Below are 12,244 nucleotides of genomic sequence, written 5' to 3'. Positions count from 1 at the left end.
GTGTCAACTCGACCCGGGACGTTGTGTGTGAAAGCGCACATATTACGGCATTTCGCTGGCAGTGTGACTGGACCAAATCTAGCGGCCCGGGAACAAATGCCGGGTCGCATTATCCGTGTATTTGCCGGAATCGCAGTGTGAAAGGGGCTTAGGTTAAATAACGATTACATTACATCTTCACCGCTTATGGGCTACACTTCCCTACAAAATCAAAACATAGTAACTACAGTTATTGAATTCTTTGATTTCGGTTTTCACATTATTTTCTCTGAATCTGAGGAATCAAAATGTTCAATGTAAAATGTTAAGCTTTTTATTCTTGTAAGATTCTCGTATCAAGAATCATGGTTCTCTGTCTGACAATCCGATGGATGAGTCTGGGTTTGGCGGTTTGCCAGGAAAACGGTACTTGCTTGACTGCATTGTGCCACGTGTAAAGTTTGATGGAGGGGAGATTATGTGGGATTGTTTTTTCAGGGGTTGGGCTTGGCCCCTTAGTTCTAGTGAAATGAACACTTAATGCTTCACGACACACCAAGATATTTTGGACAATTTCATGCTCCCAACTTTGTGGGAACAGTTTGGGGATTGCCCATTCCTGTTCCAACATGACTGCGCTCTAGTGCAAATAGCAAAGTCCATAAAGACACGGATGAGTGAGTTTAGTGTGAAGGAACTTGACTGTCCTGCATAGACTCCTGAGTGTTGACCTGAACCCGATGTAACACCTTTGGGATGAATTAGAGTGGAGACTGTGAGTCAGGCCTTCTCGTCCAACATCAGTGTCTGACCGCACGAATGCGCTTCTAGAATAATTATAAACCAAATCTAATAAACAGACTCCTAAACCTTGTAGAATGCCTTCCCAGAAGAGATGAAGCTGTTATAGCTGTAAAGGGTGGGCCAACTCCATTGTTCTGTTGCTGTAGCATACTTTGTCAGCATACCGGAAGTTGAGTTTTATAGTGGGGTCTGTCAATTTAGCCTACTAAGTCAAAGCTGCATACCAATGCTTTTTTGAGGGCCCCTGGTTAAATAAAAATACAGTTTATAAAGTGGTATGCTGTTTTGATGGCTCCTGTTTCGATAGGTCTTGCTTCATAGAAAGTGTTGGGGTAGGCCTATTTTTCACACTTACCAGCATACCCGTTCATAACCTATTTCTGTGTATCTTACTAAAAGAAAATAAATTCTAAAGACATTCATTGTTTATAGACTGTTAACGAATCGATCCACGAGCGCTGTGCTAAGTGAGCTGGTCGATAGGAATTAAGTTTGTGAAATCTAATAAAAATTTTATTTTTATTTATTTATTTTCTCTGTTGTGTTCAGTGTTTTCTTCCGGAAACAACGGACCATATGAGATTCCAAGTCACAGTTCATCACTTAGCAGAGCTCTCGTCGCTCGACGAGTCGAGACTGTTTTCCAAGATGGCACCTGTCTGTGAACGCGTATCTTTTTATTAAACTGTTTGTACACTTACAAAGTTCTCAATGCTCCGGTTTGCATGTAGGGACCCTCATTATGCTACCGTGTTAGTTTGAGGCTATTTTTAGCCTTGTTAGTGGTATTAACTAGCGATTTAATTTCACTACCCTGTGCCCCATAGACAAGCGTTATAAGCTAATCTGTTTTCAGAGATAAAAGTCTTTACATTTGATTTTCATGAAAACGCATCCCAGAGAACGATCTACTCTGTAACCATCTTTGAATTACACCTAGGTTCATTTCTCACCGGAGTTGTCCTTTAAAGGTCATGTCCATGTAAAGGCAGACGTCCCAAAACTTTTGGCCATGTAGTGTACAATTGTATCAATGCTATGAAAAGTTTGTGTGATTTTATTTGTAGATTTTTTATTTAAAGTGTAAAGTTTTTTTTACATTGTCCATGTATTCTGTTCATTTTTACAATAGGAATTCTAAACTTTTTTTAACTAACTCAAATTCTTTAACAGCTCTTGGATACTGTATGCTTAACAACCACAGAATCATCTAAACACAAGTGTCTGATTAAAATGCTTCTATCCCTAATTGATTTAATACCTAGCATGGCCTCAAATGTACCCCTGAGACGAAACACTTGGCTGCTTGGAGGACTTCAGAGGCTTGTTTGGAATAAATCATTAGCTGCTGTTTGCTCCCGTAATGACTATAGGACGAGATCTGCCATTTTGTTTGTATACTCACTTACTGTATCAACTCCACTAATGTGCCATATATCTTTTTTATATGAACATCTTTAAATCACAGAAATGTAATTAAATGTAGCCGTACAGCATGCAGTAAAAACTGTATAGTGCCCTATGAAAATGGTATGATCAAGCAGTAAACTGGTGATTTAGTAAAATTGTATAGTAAACATTTATCTAATATACTTGTTTATCTCATCTACTAATCTTTTATATTTACTGTAATATTTACCAACATAATGCCTAATTAATTATTGGTGGTTTGGTGGTTTTGTGTAAGGAATTCATTCATATATATATATATATATATATATATATATATATATATATATATATATATATATATATATATATATATATATATATATATATATATATATATATATATATATATATATATATATACATATATATATATATATACATATATATATATATATATATATATATATATATATATATATATATATATATATATATATATATATATATATATATATATATAAACATATAGGATTTTGTTAAATTTTTTAATATCTTGATATCCATCAAGACAGATGATGTTTCCCACCCCACATATTTTAATATACATATATATATATATTGTGTGTGTGTGTGTGTGTGTGTGTGTGTGTGTGTGTGTGTGTGTGTGTGTGTGTGTGTGTGTGTGTGTGTGTGTGTGTGTGTGTGTGTGTGTGTGTGTGTGTGTAAAAATATTTGCTAATATTATGGTATCATTAACTAGATATTTGTATAATTATTGTTGTGCAAGGTCGCTAATTTCAGTTTTGTCTTAGTAGGAGTGTGAAGCTCATCCATGTCTTAATGGAGGCTCCTGTGTGGATCTTCTGGACAAATATGCCTGCATATGTGCAGATGGTTTCACTGGGAAGAACTGTGACATTGACCAGAATGTGTGTCTGCAGACATCTCTTAATTTCTCCCTGTGTTTTAATGGAGGGACGTGTGTGGATGGACCAGGGACCAACTTCACGTGCAGGTGAAAACAATACTTTAGACATTATGTAATCCTAGAAGAACGTCTAACCTTTTTTCTGTATGATGTTTAAAAAAAATTAAATTATCAGTATTTACCATCTAGGGCTATAAGTTTCCCAAAATAATAGTGAGCAAGTTGATTTTAGGGACCATTGGTTACAATCTACTTATGCTTACAATGGTTTTAGGCACAACTATTAAAATATTATTTGATCATGCCCGAAATAGTAATTATAGTATTATTATTCAGAATTTATAGTAACTCTCATGGGCTGATAAATAGTGGTAGTGCTTTTGAGTTATTTTAGTGACTTCAATTCCAAATTCAGTTCTTCAAAACTTTGATTCCGTTGTACCCACTTTATATTAGGTGGCTTTAACTACTATGTACTAACATTTTAATTAATCATTTGATACAATGCACTTATTGTGTACATACATGTTTTTACATTGTACTTACATTTAAAAAAAATACCTGCATGTAATTACGTCTGTAATTAATTTCTGTAGTTACATTTGTAGTTACACAGTTGGCACTTCCCTTACACCTAACCCTACCCTTAAACTTACCCATACCACCACACCTGTCCCTAACTCTACCCTTAAACTGACCCATACCACCACACCTGTCCCTAACTCTACCCTTAAACTGACCCATACCACCACACCTGTCCCTAACTCTACCCTTAAACTGACCCATACCACCACACCTGTCCCTAACTCTACCCATATCCCACCTCAATATCAGCAAAAGTGTTTTGCAATACAATTTGAACACAGTAAGTACATTGTAGGCTACTTATTTTTTGATGTAAGTACATAGTACTTAAGGCCACCTAATATAAAGTGGGGCCATTACATTTCCCAAAAAATATTTGTTCAGATTCATTCACTGGTTCTCATTCAAATTCAGACCTCTAACTATGAAAGATAATGAGAATAAGTTAGTTAACTAAACCAAAAATTTGTTCACAAACAAAACACCACTAACAAAATCAGCAAACTAGACATAACATTATTACATTTATAAACATTGCATAATATCTCACACACACACTTTGGGGGTCAGAATTATAGCTGATATACAGGTGTTCAAATACTTATTTGCAGCTGTATCATACAAATAAATAGTTAAAATCATACATTGTGATTTCTGGATTTTTTTATTTAGATTATGTCTCTCACACTGGACATGCGCCTACGATGACAATTTCAGACCCCTCTATGATTTCGAAGTGGGAGAACTTGTAAAATAGCAGGGTGTTTAAATACTTATTTTCCTCACTATATATATATACTCGTTACAACAGAGGTATGCAGCAAAGCATTTGCGAAGCCACAATTTAGCGAATTTAGCGTAAACAGAATGAGAACATGGATCCATCATGCCTTGTTACCACTGTACAGGCTGGTGGTGGTGGTGTAATGGTGTGGGGGATGTTTTCTTGGCACAGTTTAGGCCCCTTAGTGCCAATTGGGCATTGTTTCAATACCACGGCCTACCTGAGCATTGTTTCTGACCATGTCCATCCCTTTATGACCACCATGTGCCCATCCTCTGATGGCTACTTCCAGCAGGATAATGCACCATGTCACAAAGCTCGAATCATTTCAAATTGGTTTCTTGAACATGACAATGAGTTCACTGTACTAAAATGGCCCCCACAGTCACCAGATCTCAACCCAATAGACTAGAGCATCTTCGGGATGTGGTGGAACGGGAGCTTTGTGCACTGGATGTGGATCCCACAAATCTCCATCAACTGCTAGATGCGATCCTATCAATATGGGCCAACATTTCTAAAGAATGCTTTCAGCACCTTGTTGAATCAATGCCACGTAGAATTAAGCTAGTTCTGAAGGCGAACAGTAGTCAAACACAGTATTGGTATTGTGTTCCTAATAATCCTTTAGGTGTGTGTGTGTGTGTGTGTGTGTATATATATATATATATATATATATATATATATATATATATATATATATATATATATATATATATATATATATATATATATATATATATACCTTGTAACTAGTTTCTACCAGACACTGATCCAGATACATTTCCACGGTTCCTTTTGGTTCTTTCTAAAGGTCTGTAAGGTTGCCAGAGTGGATGATTATGCAGCAGCTGCTACAACATTATCGCTGAACTGAAGGGCTAAAATTGCGTTGTGGTGCATTACACATTCTGCATAAAAGGGGCCATCCAACACATAACATATCTCATTATCTCTTCCTCCTTAGACAATATTCTAATGTGAATAAGCCCTCTGTCCAGACTCTCTGATTAGCCCGGGCGATAATGCTATTTGCAATTCTCATCATGTCAGGTGGACAGATGCACGGACGGACAGACAGCTGTGGAATGAGAAGCATTGTCTGTCCAAATGAGGCCTCATTGGATTGATTTTCTCAAATGGAAAACAAACGCCCCCGTCCCACTTTGTGTTTACTCTCATTTGAATTCACTTGCAGACTGATGACTTGCAGACCGATTGTATTTAAGCCTGTCTCATTTGGTAATGGACAAAACCACACATTTTAAAGACCAAAGAATTGAAGCGCAGTCAATTTTAAATCAGCCTTTTCTCATTTTCCATAATGTTAAAGATTAAGAACAGATTGAGTGCTGATATGTTGATATGAAAACCATTATAACAATATATATATATATATATATTAGGGACGGGACTTTAACGTGTTAATAAGGATTAATTAATTACGGGACTTTAACGCATTAATTAATTACGCAAAAAAAAAAAACATAATTTTAACCACACTTATTTTTGCACCGCAGAACGTTTTTCAATGAATGAGTTTCGACGGACCGATTATACTGGAACACCAACTAGCGCTCACGAGTCACGACAACAACAAACCATAGTGAACATTAACGAAGAAGCTGATGAGACCGCTTTGCTTGGCCCCGTGGATGGGAAATGATGTTTTAAAAAACGAAAGGATGGAAGCTTCGACAAGAGCATGGTTGTTTGCAAGCTATACATCAAGGAATTTGCATATCAGCACATCAAGCCTCAAATATCACAAATACTCTTTTGCTACACTTAATGGCAAACATTGCGCTGGTCTGCTGGACTGAAATAAATAAACAATATTTTGTTGATTAAGCTTATGCATTCAGTCATTATTCAATGGTATACTAACAATCCATGTGAAAAATTACTTCTCACTGTTCTCAGGTCAAATATTTATATGCAATTAAAATGCAATTAATTTCGATTAATTAATTTCAAAGCCTCTAATTAATTAGATTTTTTTTTTTTTATCGAGTCCCGGCCCTACTATATATATATATATATATATAGTGCACTGCAGGACTAGCTGAAAGCAAACAATGAACCAAACTATTTAAAGGGGTACTTCAGCGCTGGGATGATCTGTATGGGTCATTAATGTAGTAGAAATGTGAAATTATTTTTGAAATTGGTGCTTTCTTGACTGAGAAAACACAGAAAATGTATTTTTGTCTCATGGGGATGAAAGACTACAATTCCCAGAATGCTTCGCTGCCCTAGGAGGCCACTCCTAACGCCACCGCTACTAGATTACTGGATCACTTTCCCACTGCGTTCATTTTCATAAAATCAGTTCAGTTAGACAACAGACACTACAACTACAATTTATTTTTATTTTTATACTGTTGTCTGAGGTCAACAAAGGCCTTTTTTATATTCAAAAACATAACTAATAAGTAATAAGCTATTTTCTACACTGGTTTTGAGGCTTATGTGTATCTGTCTTTGAGGCTAGACACGTACACATAAGCAAAACTATCTATAACAATGCAATACTGTCATATAAAAACACTTTTTACTCACATAAGTGTGTAGTTCCATTCCTGTCGTATCCATTATAGAAGGCACAGTGTTGTGTTTTAATCTCAATATCTCTACAAATCCAGCATCTGACACAGCAAGTATCAAACATTCACACACAATATTAGGATCCGAAGGAAGCTTATGCAGCAACTGTGTTCTTCCTCAACCAGTAATAGCGCAATATCTTGCTATAATCTTCGGTATGTTTATTGTTGTTGGCTATAGAGCGAGCCGATCACCTCCATGAGTCTGTGGGCGGGGCTACTGAATTAGACGTGCTGTAGAGGAGTTTTGTCGCGCGATGACGTAAAGATGCGCACACGATCATTTTCTGGGCCTGGTGTCTATAAAAGCTTTTCTTTGAATAACAATGAAGTTTTCAGCTCTCAAAACTTTCTTATTACCATGAACTTTTATATATCAAAAGCTCAAGGGAAAGATTATTTCTCAATTCATCACCCCTTTAATGAATATTACTCAGTACTTAAAAATAAAACTACACTGTAACAATGACTAGCTAAACATTTTCATAGTTCCTAGAACTAATGGCAGAAGAACCCACTTTTGCCATGTTCCCAACACAGGAACGATTTTAGTTCTATTAACTCCTTTTACACTGTTTGACCGAACAGATGCAAAACACCAGCACCTGTGTACACACACCAATTATAGCCTATATATTTACTCCATGAACTAACTCTACGAACATGGAAAACAGAGATAGACGCACCTCTCAACCTTTTACGCTAAGGAGAAAAATCCATTGCGACTTTGAGGGGACCGCTAGCAACATTGGACATCAACCACACGGCAGAAGCTAATACTTTTCCATATACTGTCTACTTTCTTTGTATAACAGTTCTATCTAATAACGTATTAGACAGGACTGTTAGACAGATCGTAAAGATTGAGAATGGCATTCTCAGCGTCGTCAAAATAAGGGTCCGCCGTGCCGTCAAAATAAAAGATACAAAATAAAAGTCAAGCACAGCTCATGTCATTTCAGAGGTCCTTTATTTTTAATTATTTAGATTTATTTAAGGTTTATGCATAATTTCAGTCATTAAAACAGAAGACCAAGACAGTGTATTATAATTGGCATGGTTTCTGGTGAGATCTTTGTTCACAATTCAGGGGGGGTTTTTTGGACCCCTTGACTGGACCATAACAGATCCTATTTTAAGAAGTGTTGCTTCAGAACAATTCTGGACACTTTGGAAAGAGTATCTATCAGTGTCTTTTACCTTTACTTTATATCTGTTGATAATCTTGCAGATACCAAATGGCCATATGCACTTTGTTCTAGAATCTAGTCACACTTTTGGTTCTTCATGTGTGTTATTTGTTAGCTGAAATGTACAGTCTCTTTTTACTGATGTGGGGACAGAACAAACATTTCCCTTTTTGAATTACTCCTTTTCATGTTAGTTCATTTATGATTCATGCAAATCACTAAAATGTTCAGTATCAGCGCTGTAAGAGCTGCATTTCTACTCTTTAAAAGTGTACTGCTCAAAAAGGTTTTAGTATATCGAACAATCTGTTCATAATCATCAGTGTTGATACATAGTGTAATCACCATAACTACAAAATGCCCCGAATGCACATACAATCACCATATGTCATTTGGGGATGTGTAATTTTCCAGAACTTCCTTCTTAAGTTGTATAGATTTAAATAAATGAACCGATCTGTAAAAAAAAAAGGAAATATTTAGAAATGTTTCTATATGCCAACAAACTCTGTTAATGAGACATTTCTCAGTTTGCTCACCATCTGTGTGGCAGCGCTTTCACAAGCTTAGCTGACCATATGTCTGTCATTAATAATTTTTGTTTTCTTTTGAATATTTGCTTTTTTGATGGGCTCAAGGCTGTGGCTCAGAAAGTCGTAGCATTCTGTTCAACCTTTTAAAGGTTTTTATTTTTCGAGAATAAAAACATCTGATTCTCTGTGCAGTGTTTAAAAGAGGAATACTTTTATTCAGCTGCCTGCCAGGTTTTGTGGGAGATTTCTGTGAGGTAGAGATGAATGAATGCTGTTCTGAGCCATGCTTTCATGGGGCCATTTGCCAAGACCTCATCAATGGCTACCAATGTCACTGTCGTCCAGGTGAGGCTTTTATGGTATTGAACATTTCTAATGTAATACAATATTAATTCATTTATATTGTCATGCAAAAGTGGTTTACCTCTTAATGGCATTATATGTACTTTATTAGGCTTTTATTGAATATTCCAGGGTTATAGTTAGTTAGTTTATTCGTTTATAGACAGGGTTCAACATGTGCATTTTTCTACGTTTATTTATATATATATATATATATATATATATATATATATATATATATATATATATATATATATATATATATATATATATATATATAATTTTTTATTTGTGTGTGTGCGTGTGTGTAAACAGTTGTTTGGGGTCAGTAATGTTTAATTTTATTGATTTTTTTTTAGCAAGGCCACATTAAATTGATCAAAAGTGAGAGCCTTTTAGAGACTTTTACATTGTTCCCAAAAAAATCAGTTTCAAACAAATTCTGTTCTTTTAAATGTTCTAGTCATCAACAAAAAAACTATTTTCGATTGATAATAATAAGAAATGTTTCTTGAGCATCAAATCAGTATATTAGAATGATTTCTGAAGAATCATGTGACATGGAAAAATGTAGTAGTTATGATGAAAATGCTTTGCCATCATAAGAATAAATTACATTTTTAAATACAGTATATTAAAATAGAAAACATTGTTTGTAAATTGTAACAAAATATTTCTCTATTACAATATGAATGTGTATAACAATATGTATTTTTGATCAAATAAATGTAGCCTTGGTGAGCAAAAAAAAAAATACTTTTGAAACTTTTGACATACATTTTTATCAGTAATTTTGTTTCAATACTGATCCTTATCTAGTTATCACAAACGCCTGGGAAAAGTCACAAAAATATCATGTAGGTTAAGTTGCAGGAACCCTGGATATGACATGCCTGCCGTACATGTTTATGAATATCTGCTGTCAACGTGTTTTTTTAGTTTTTTTTTTCCTGCCAATCTCATATCTGAAGAACACAAGAGAGATAAAGGTTTATGAAAAATCTTGGCTTCGTGCATCTTGATTCCACCACACAGAAATCACTTACGTTTCTCAGGGGAGTAATTTGCTCTCGCAGGCTACTGAAACAGACACAAGCCTCATAGAGTATTAAAATGTATTCAGCTGTTCTGTATGCCTGCGCATGTGGATGCTTTCCAGAACGGGAAAATGAAGCAGGAATTGAGATGGTGTAGAAAACATATGAGAGGCGGGAGGTGGGGGGTGGTTGGTTGTGGGGGTGGGCTCACTGTGGCACTCTGGGTTTTTGTTCCTGGCAGGTTGGACAGGCCTTCACTGTGAAGATGACATTAATGAGTGCTTGCTGCAACCGTGCAACCAGGGAATGTGCATCCAGAATGAGCCTGGCCATGGCTACACCTGCTTCTGTCGGCCCGGATTTGTGGTAAGTCTTGCTGAGTCCCCCACTCCCCCCTTCCTCCTCCTCCCTGAGCTCTTCATCTTCCCCTGAGGTGATTTTGAGAGAGACGCAATCCTGTTTGTCTTTCTCCTGTCAAGTATTCGCCATCCTTTTGTTTCCATTCCAATATTGCGATGGCCTTTAAATATCCTTGACGTCCTCGGGACGGGGAGGAAGCAGCGGGGTTCTTTAGTATTCAACATGCCAGTGGTGCTTTTCAAGTGCAGGGAAGCACAGATGTCACTTATCAATGACAGGATGTGCACAATATTTACCTATTTTTTAGTTTTATCATCTGCAGTGATGCTTGACGAAGTGACACTAAAAAAAAAGATAAGAAATAAGATTAGATTATAAATACTAATATATCTACCCTAATCCAAAATTTACTTGCAGGTACACTTAGTAATTTTCCTGATTTAAAGTAAAATACATTTGCATCCAGTCTGGATTCTTTATCTATTTTCTAAACGCATCTTATTGATCATATTGTGAATGAGTTGTTTTTTTGTTTTGTTTTTGGAGCTTATGACAAGTGGAGAATAAATGACACCCGAAATAAAAAGTTTGCTGCTCATAAATTATTCTGAATAGACACATAACCAACATATATTTAGAAAGCCAACATTTGAGAGTTTACAGTTCAAGACTCAGAAATACTGACATATTTTAATTTGGGGATATACGCTTAAAGCTAAAAGTGTAACTTTTTTTAGTTTGTTCTTAGCTAAAAACACTTAGTTCTTTCAAAAATATATGTGCTCATTAATGTATATTTACTTCTTTCAAGTAATAAAGTATTCTCGTAAGTTTATAATATGCCATTAAAAATACATATGGGTGAGGGTTTCGAATGCCGGTCGCCATGTTGGCCCTCCATCTTGAAAGTACATTAGCCTAAGAGGGACATACCCCTAAATTCAAGCTTCGCTTTTCGCGTTTTAACACTCGATGACAGTCATAAACGAGGTTGAACTGGAAGCCATGTTAATCTTGGACTAAATCGGCCACCGTAGGAGTTCAAACGAAATCAGAAATTGAGAGGAACCGAAACTAATATTCACTGGATTGTCATATACCTTTACACCGCTAGATGGGGGAAAATATTATACAGTGTAGCTTTAAACATTAAAAAAAAAAAGAATATAATTTTAAATGTATAAATAATATGATGTGTCTGTGTAGAAACTTTGAAATAATATATGTTGAAGCCACAAGTGTGGTCATGCTTCTTTTAAAATCTAAGGATTTTATCTCTAAAACTATGTATGTTAAGCATTTTTTAAAACTAAGCATTTTGTAAGACTATGTCATGTGAGTTTTTAGAGAAGGCTGATAAGATGTTAACAATATATTTTATTGCCCTGTAAGCATCCATTCGCAGTCTATTGTCTAATGTCTAGTAAGGTGAACTGCTCCATTCATGTTCTGTTGTTCTTACTCTACAAACTTTTTACACCTCTGCTGATATGAGACCTAATCTTCATTATTATTTTATAGTTATTCTTTTGTTTGTGTTAATGCATTATTAGCCTTAAAGTAAGAAAATGTACAACGCTTGCATGGACACAAAGTATATGAGCCTTTTACCTTGTTAAGAAGATATCACGCTTGTAATCTTCAACACAGCACTCAATATATTTAGTAATGGACATTTTTTTCAAAAAACCAAGAGAGTGGAAG

General features: G+C 35.6%; 1 protein-coding gene across 1 annotated transcript in view; it reads left to right on the top strand.

Annotated features, from left to right (window-relative positions):
* Nucleotides 1-12,244, top strand: part of eys (eyes shut homolog) — a 376,512-nt gene that overhangs the window by 214,527 nt on the left and 149,741 nt on the right. The window contains exons 27-29 of the mRNA XM_067421808.1: nt 2,991-3,190; nt 9,022-9,146; nt 10,422-10,546. Of these exons, the coding sequence (XP_067277909.1) occupies nt 2,991-3,190; nt 9,022-9,146; nt 10,422-10,546 (450 nt within the window). The remainder of the gene's footprint in view (nt 1-2,990; nt 3,191-9,021; nt 9,147-10,421; nt 10,547-12,244) is intronic.

The sequence above is a fragment of the Pseudorasbora parva genome, chromosome 17, assembly GCF_024679245.1.
Source record: "Pseudorasbora parva isolate DD20220531a chromosome 17, ASM2467924v1, whole genome shotgun sequence".
NCBI lineage: Eukaryota > Metazoa > Chordata > Actinopteri > Cypriniformes > Gobionidae > Pseudorasbora > Pseudorasbora parva.
The sequence above is the reverse complement of the archived record's forward strand: the minus strand, read 5'-3'. Positions and strand labels throughout refer to the sequence as shown.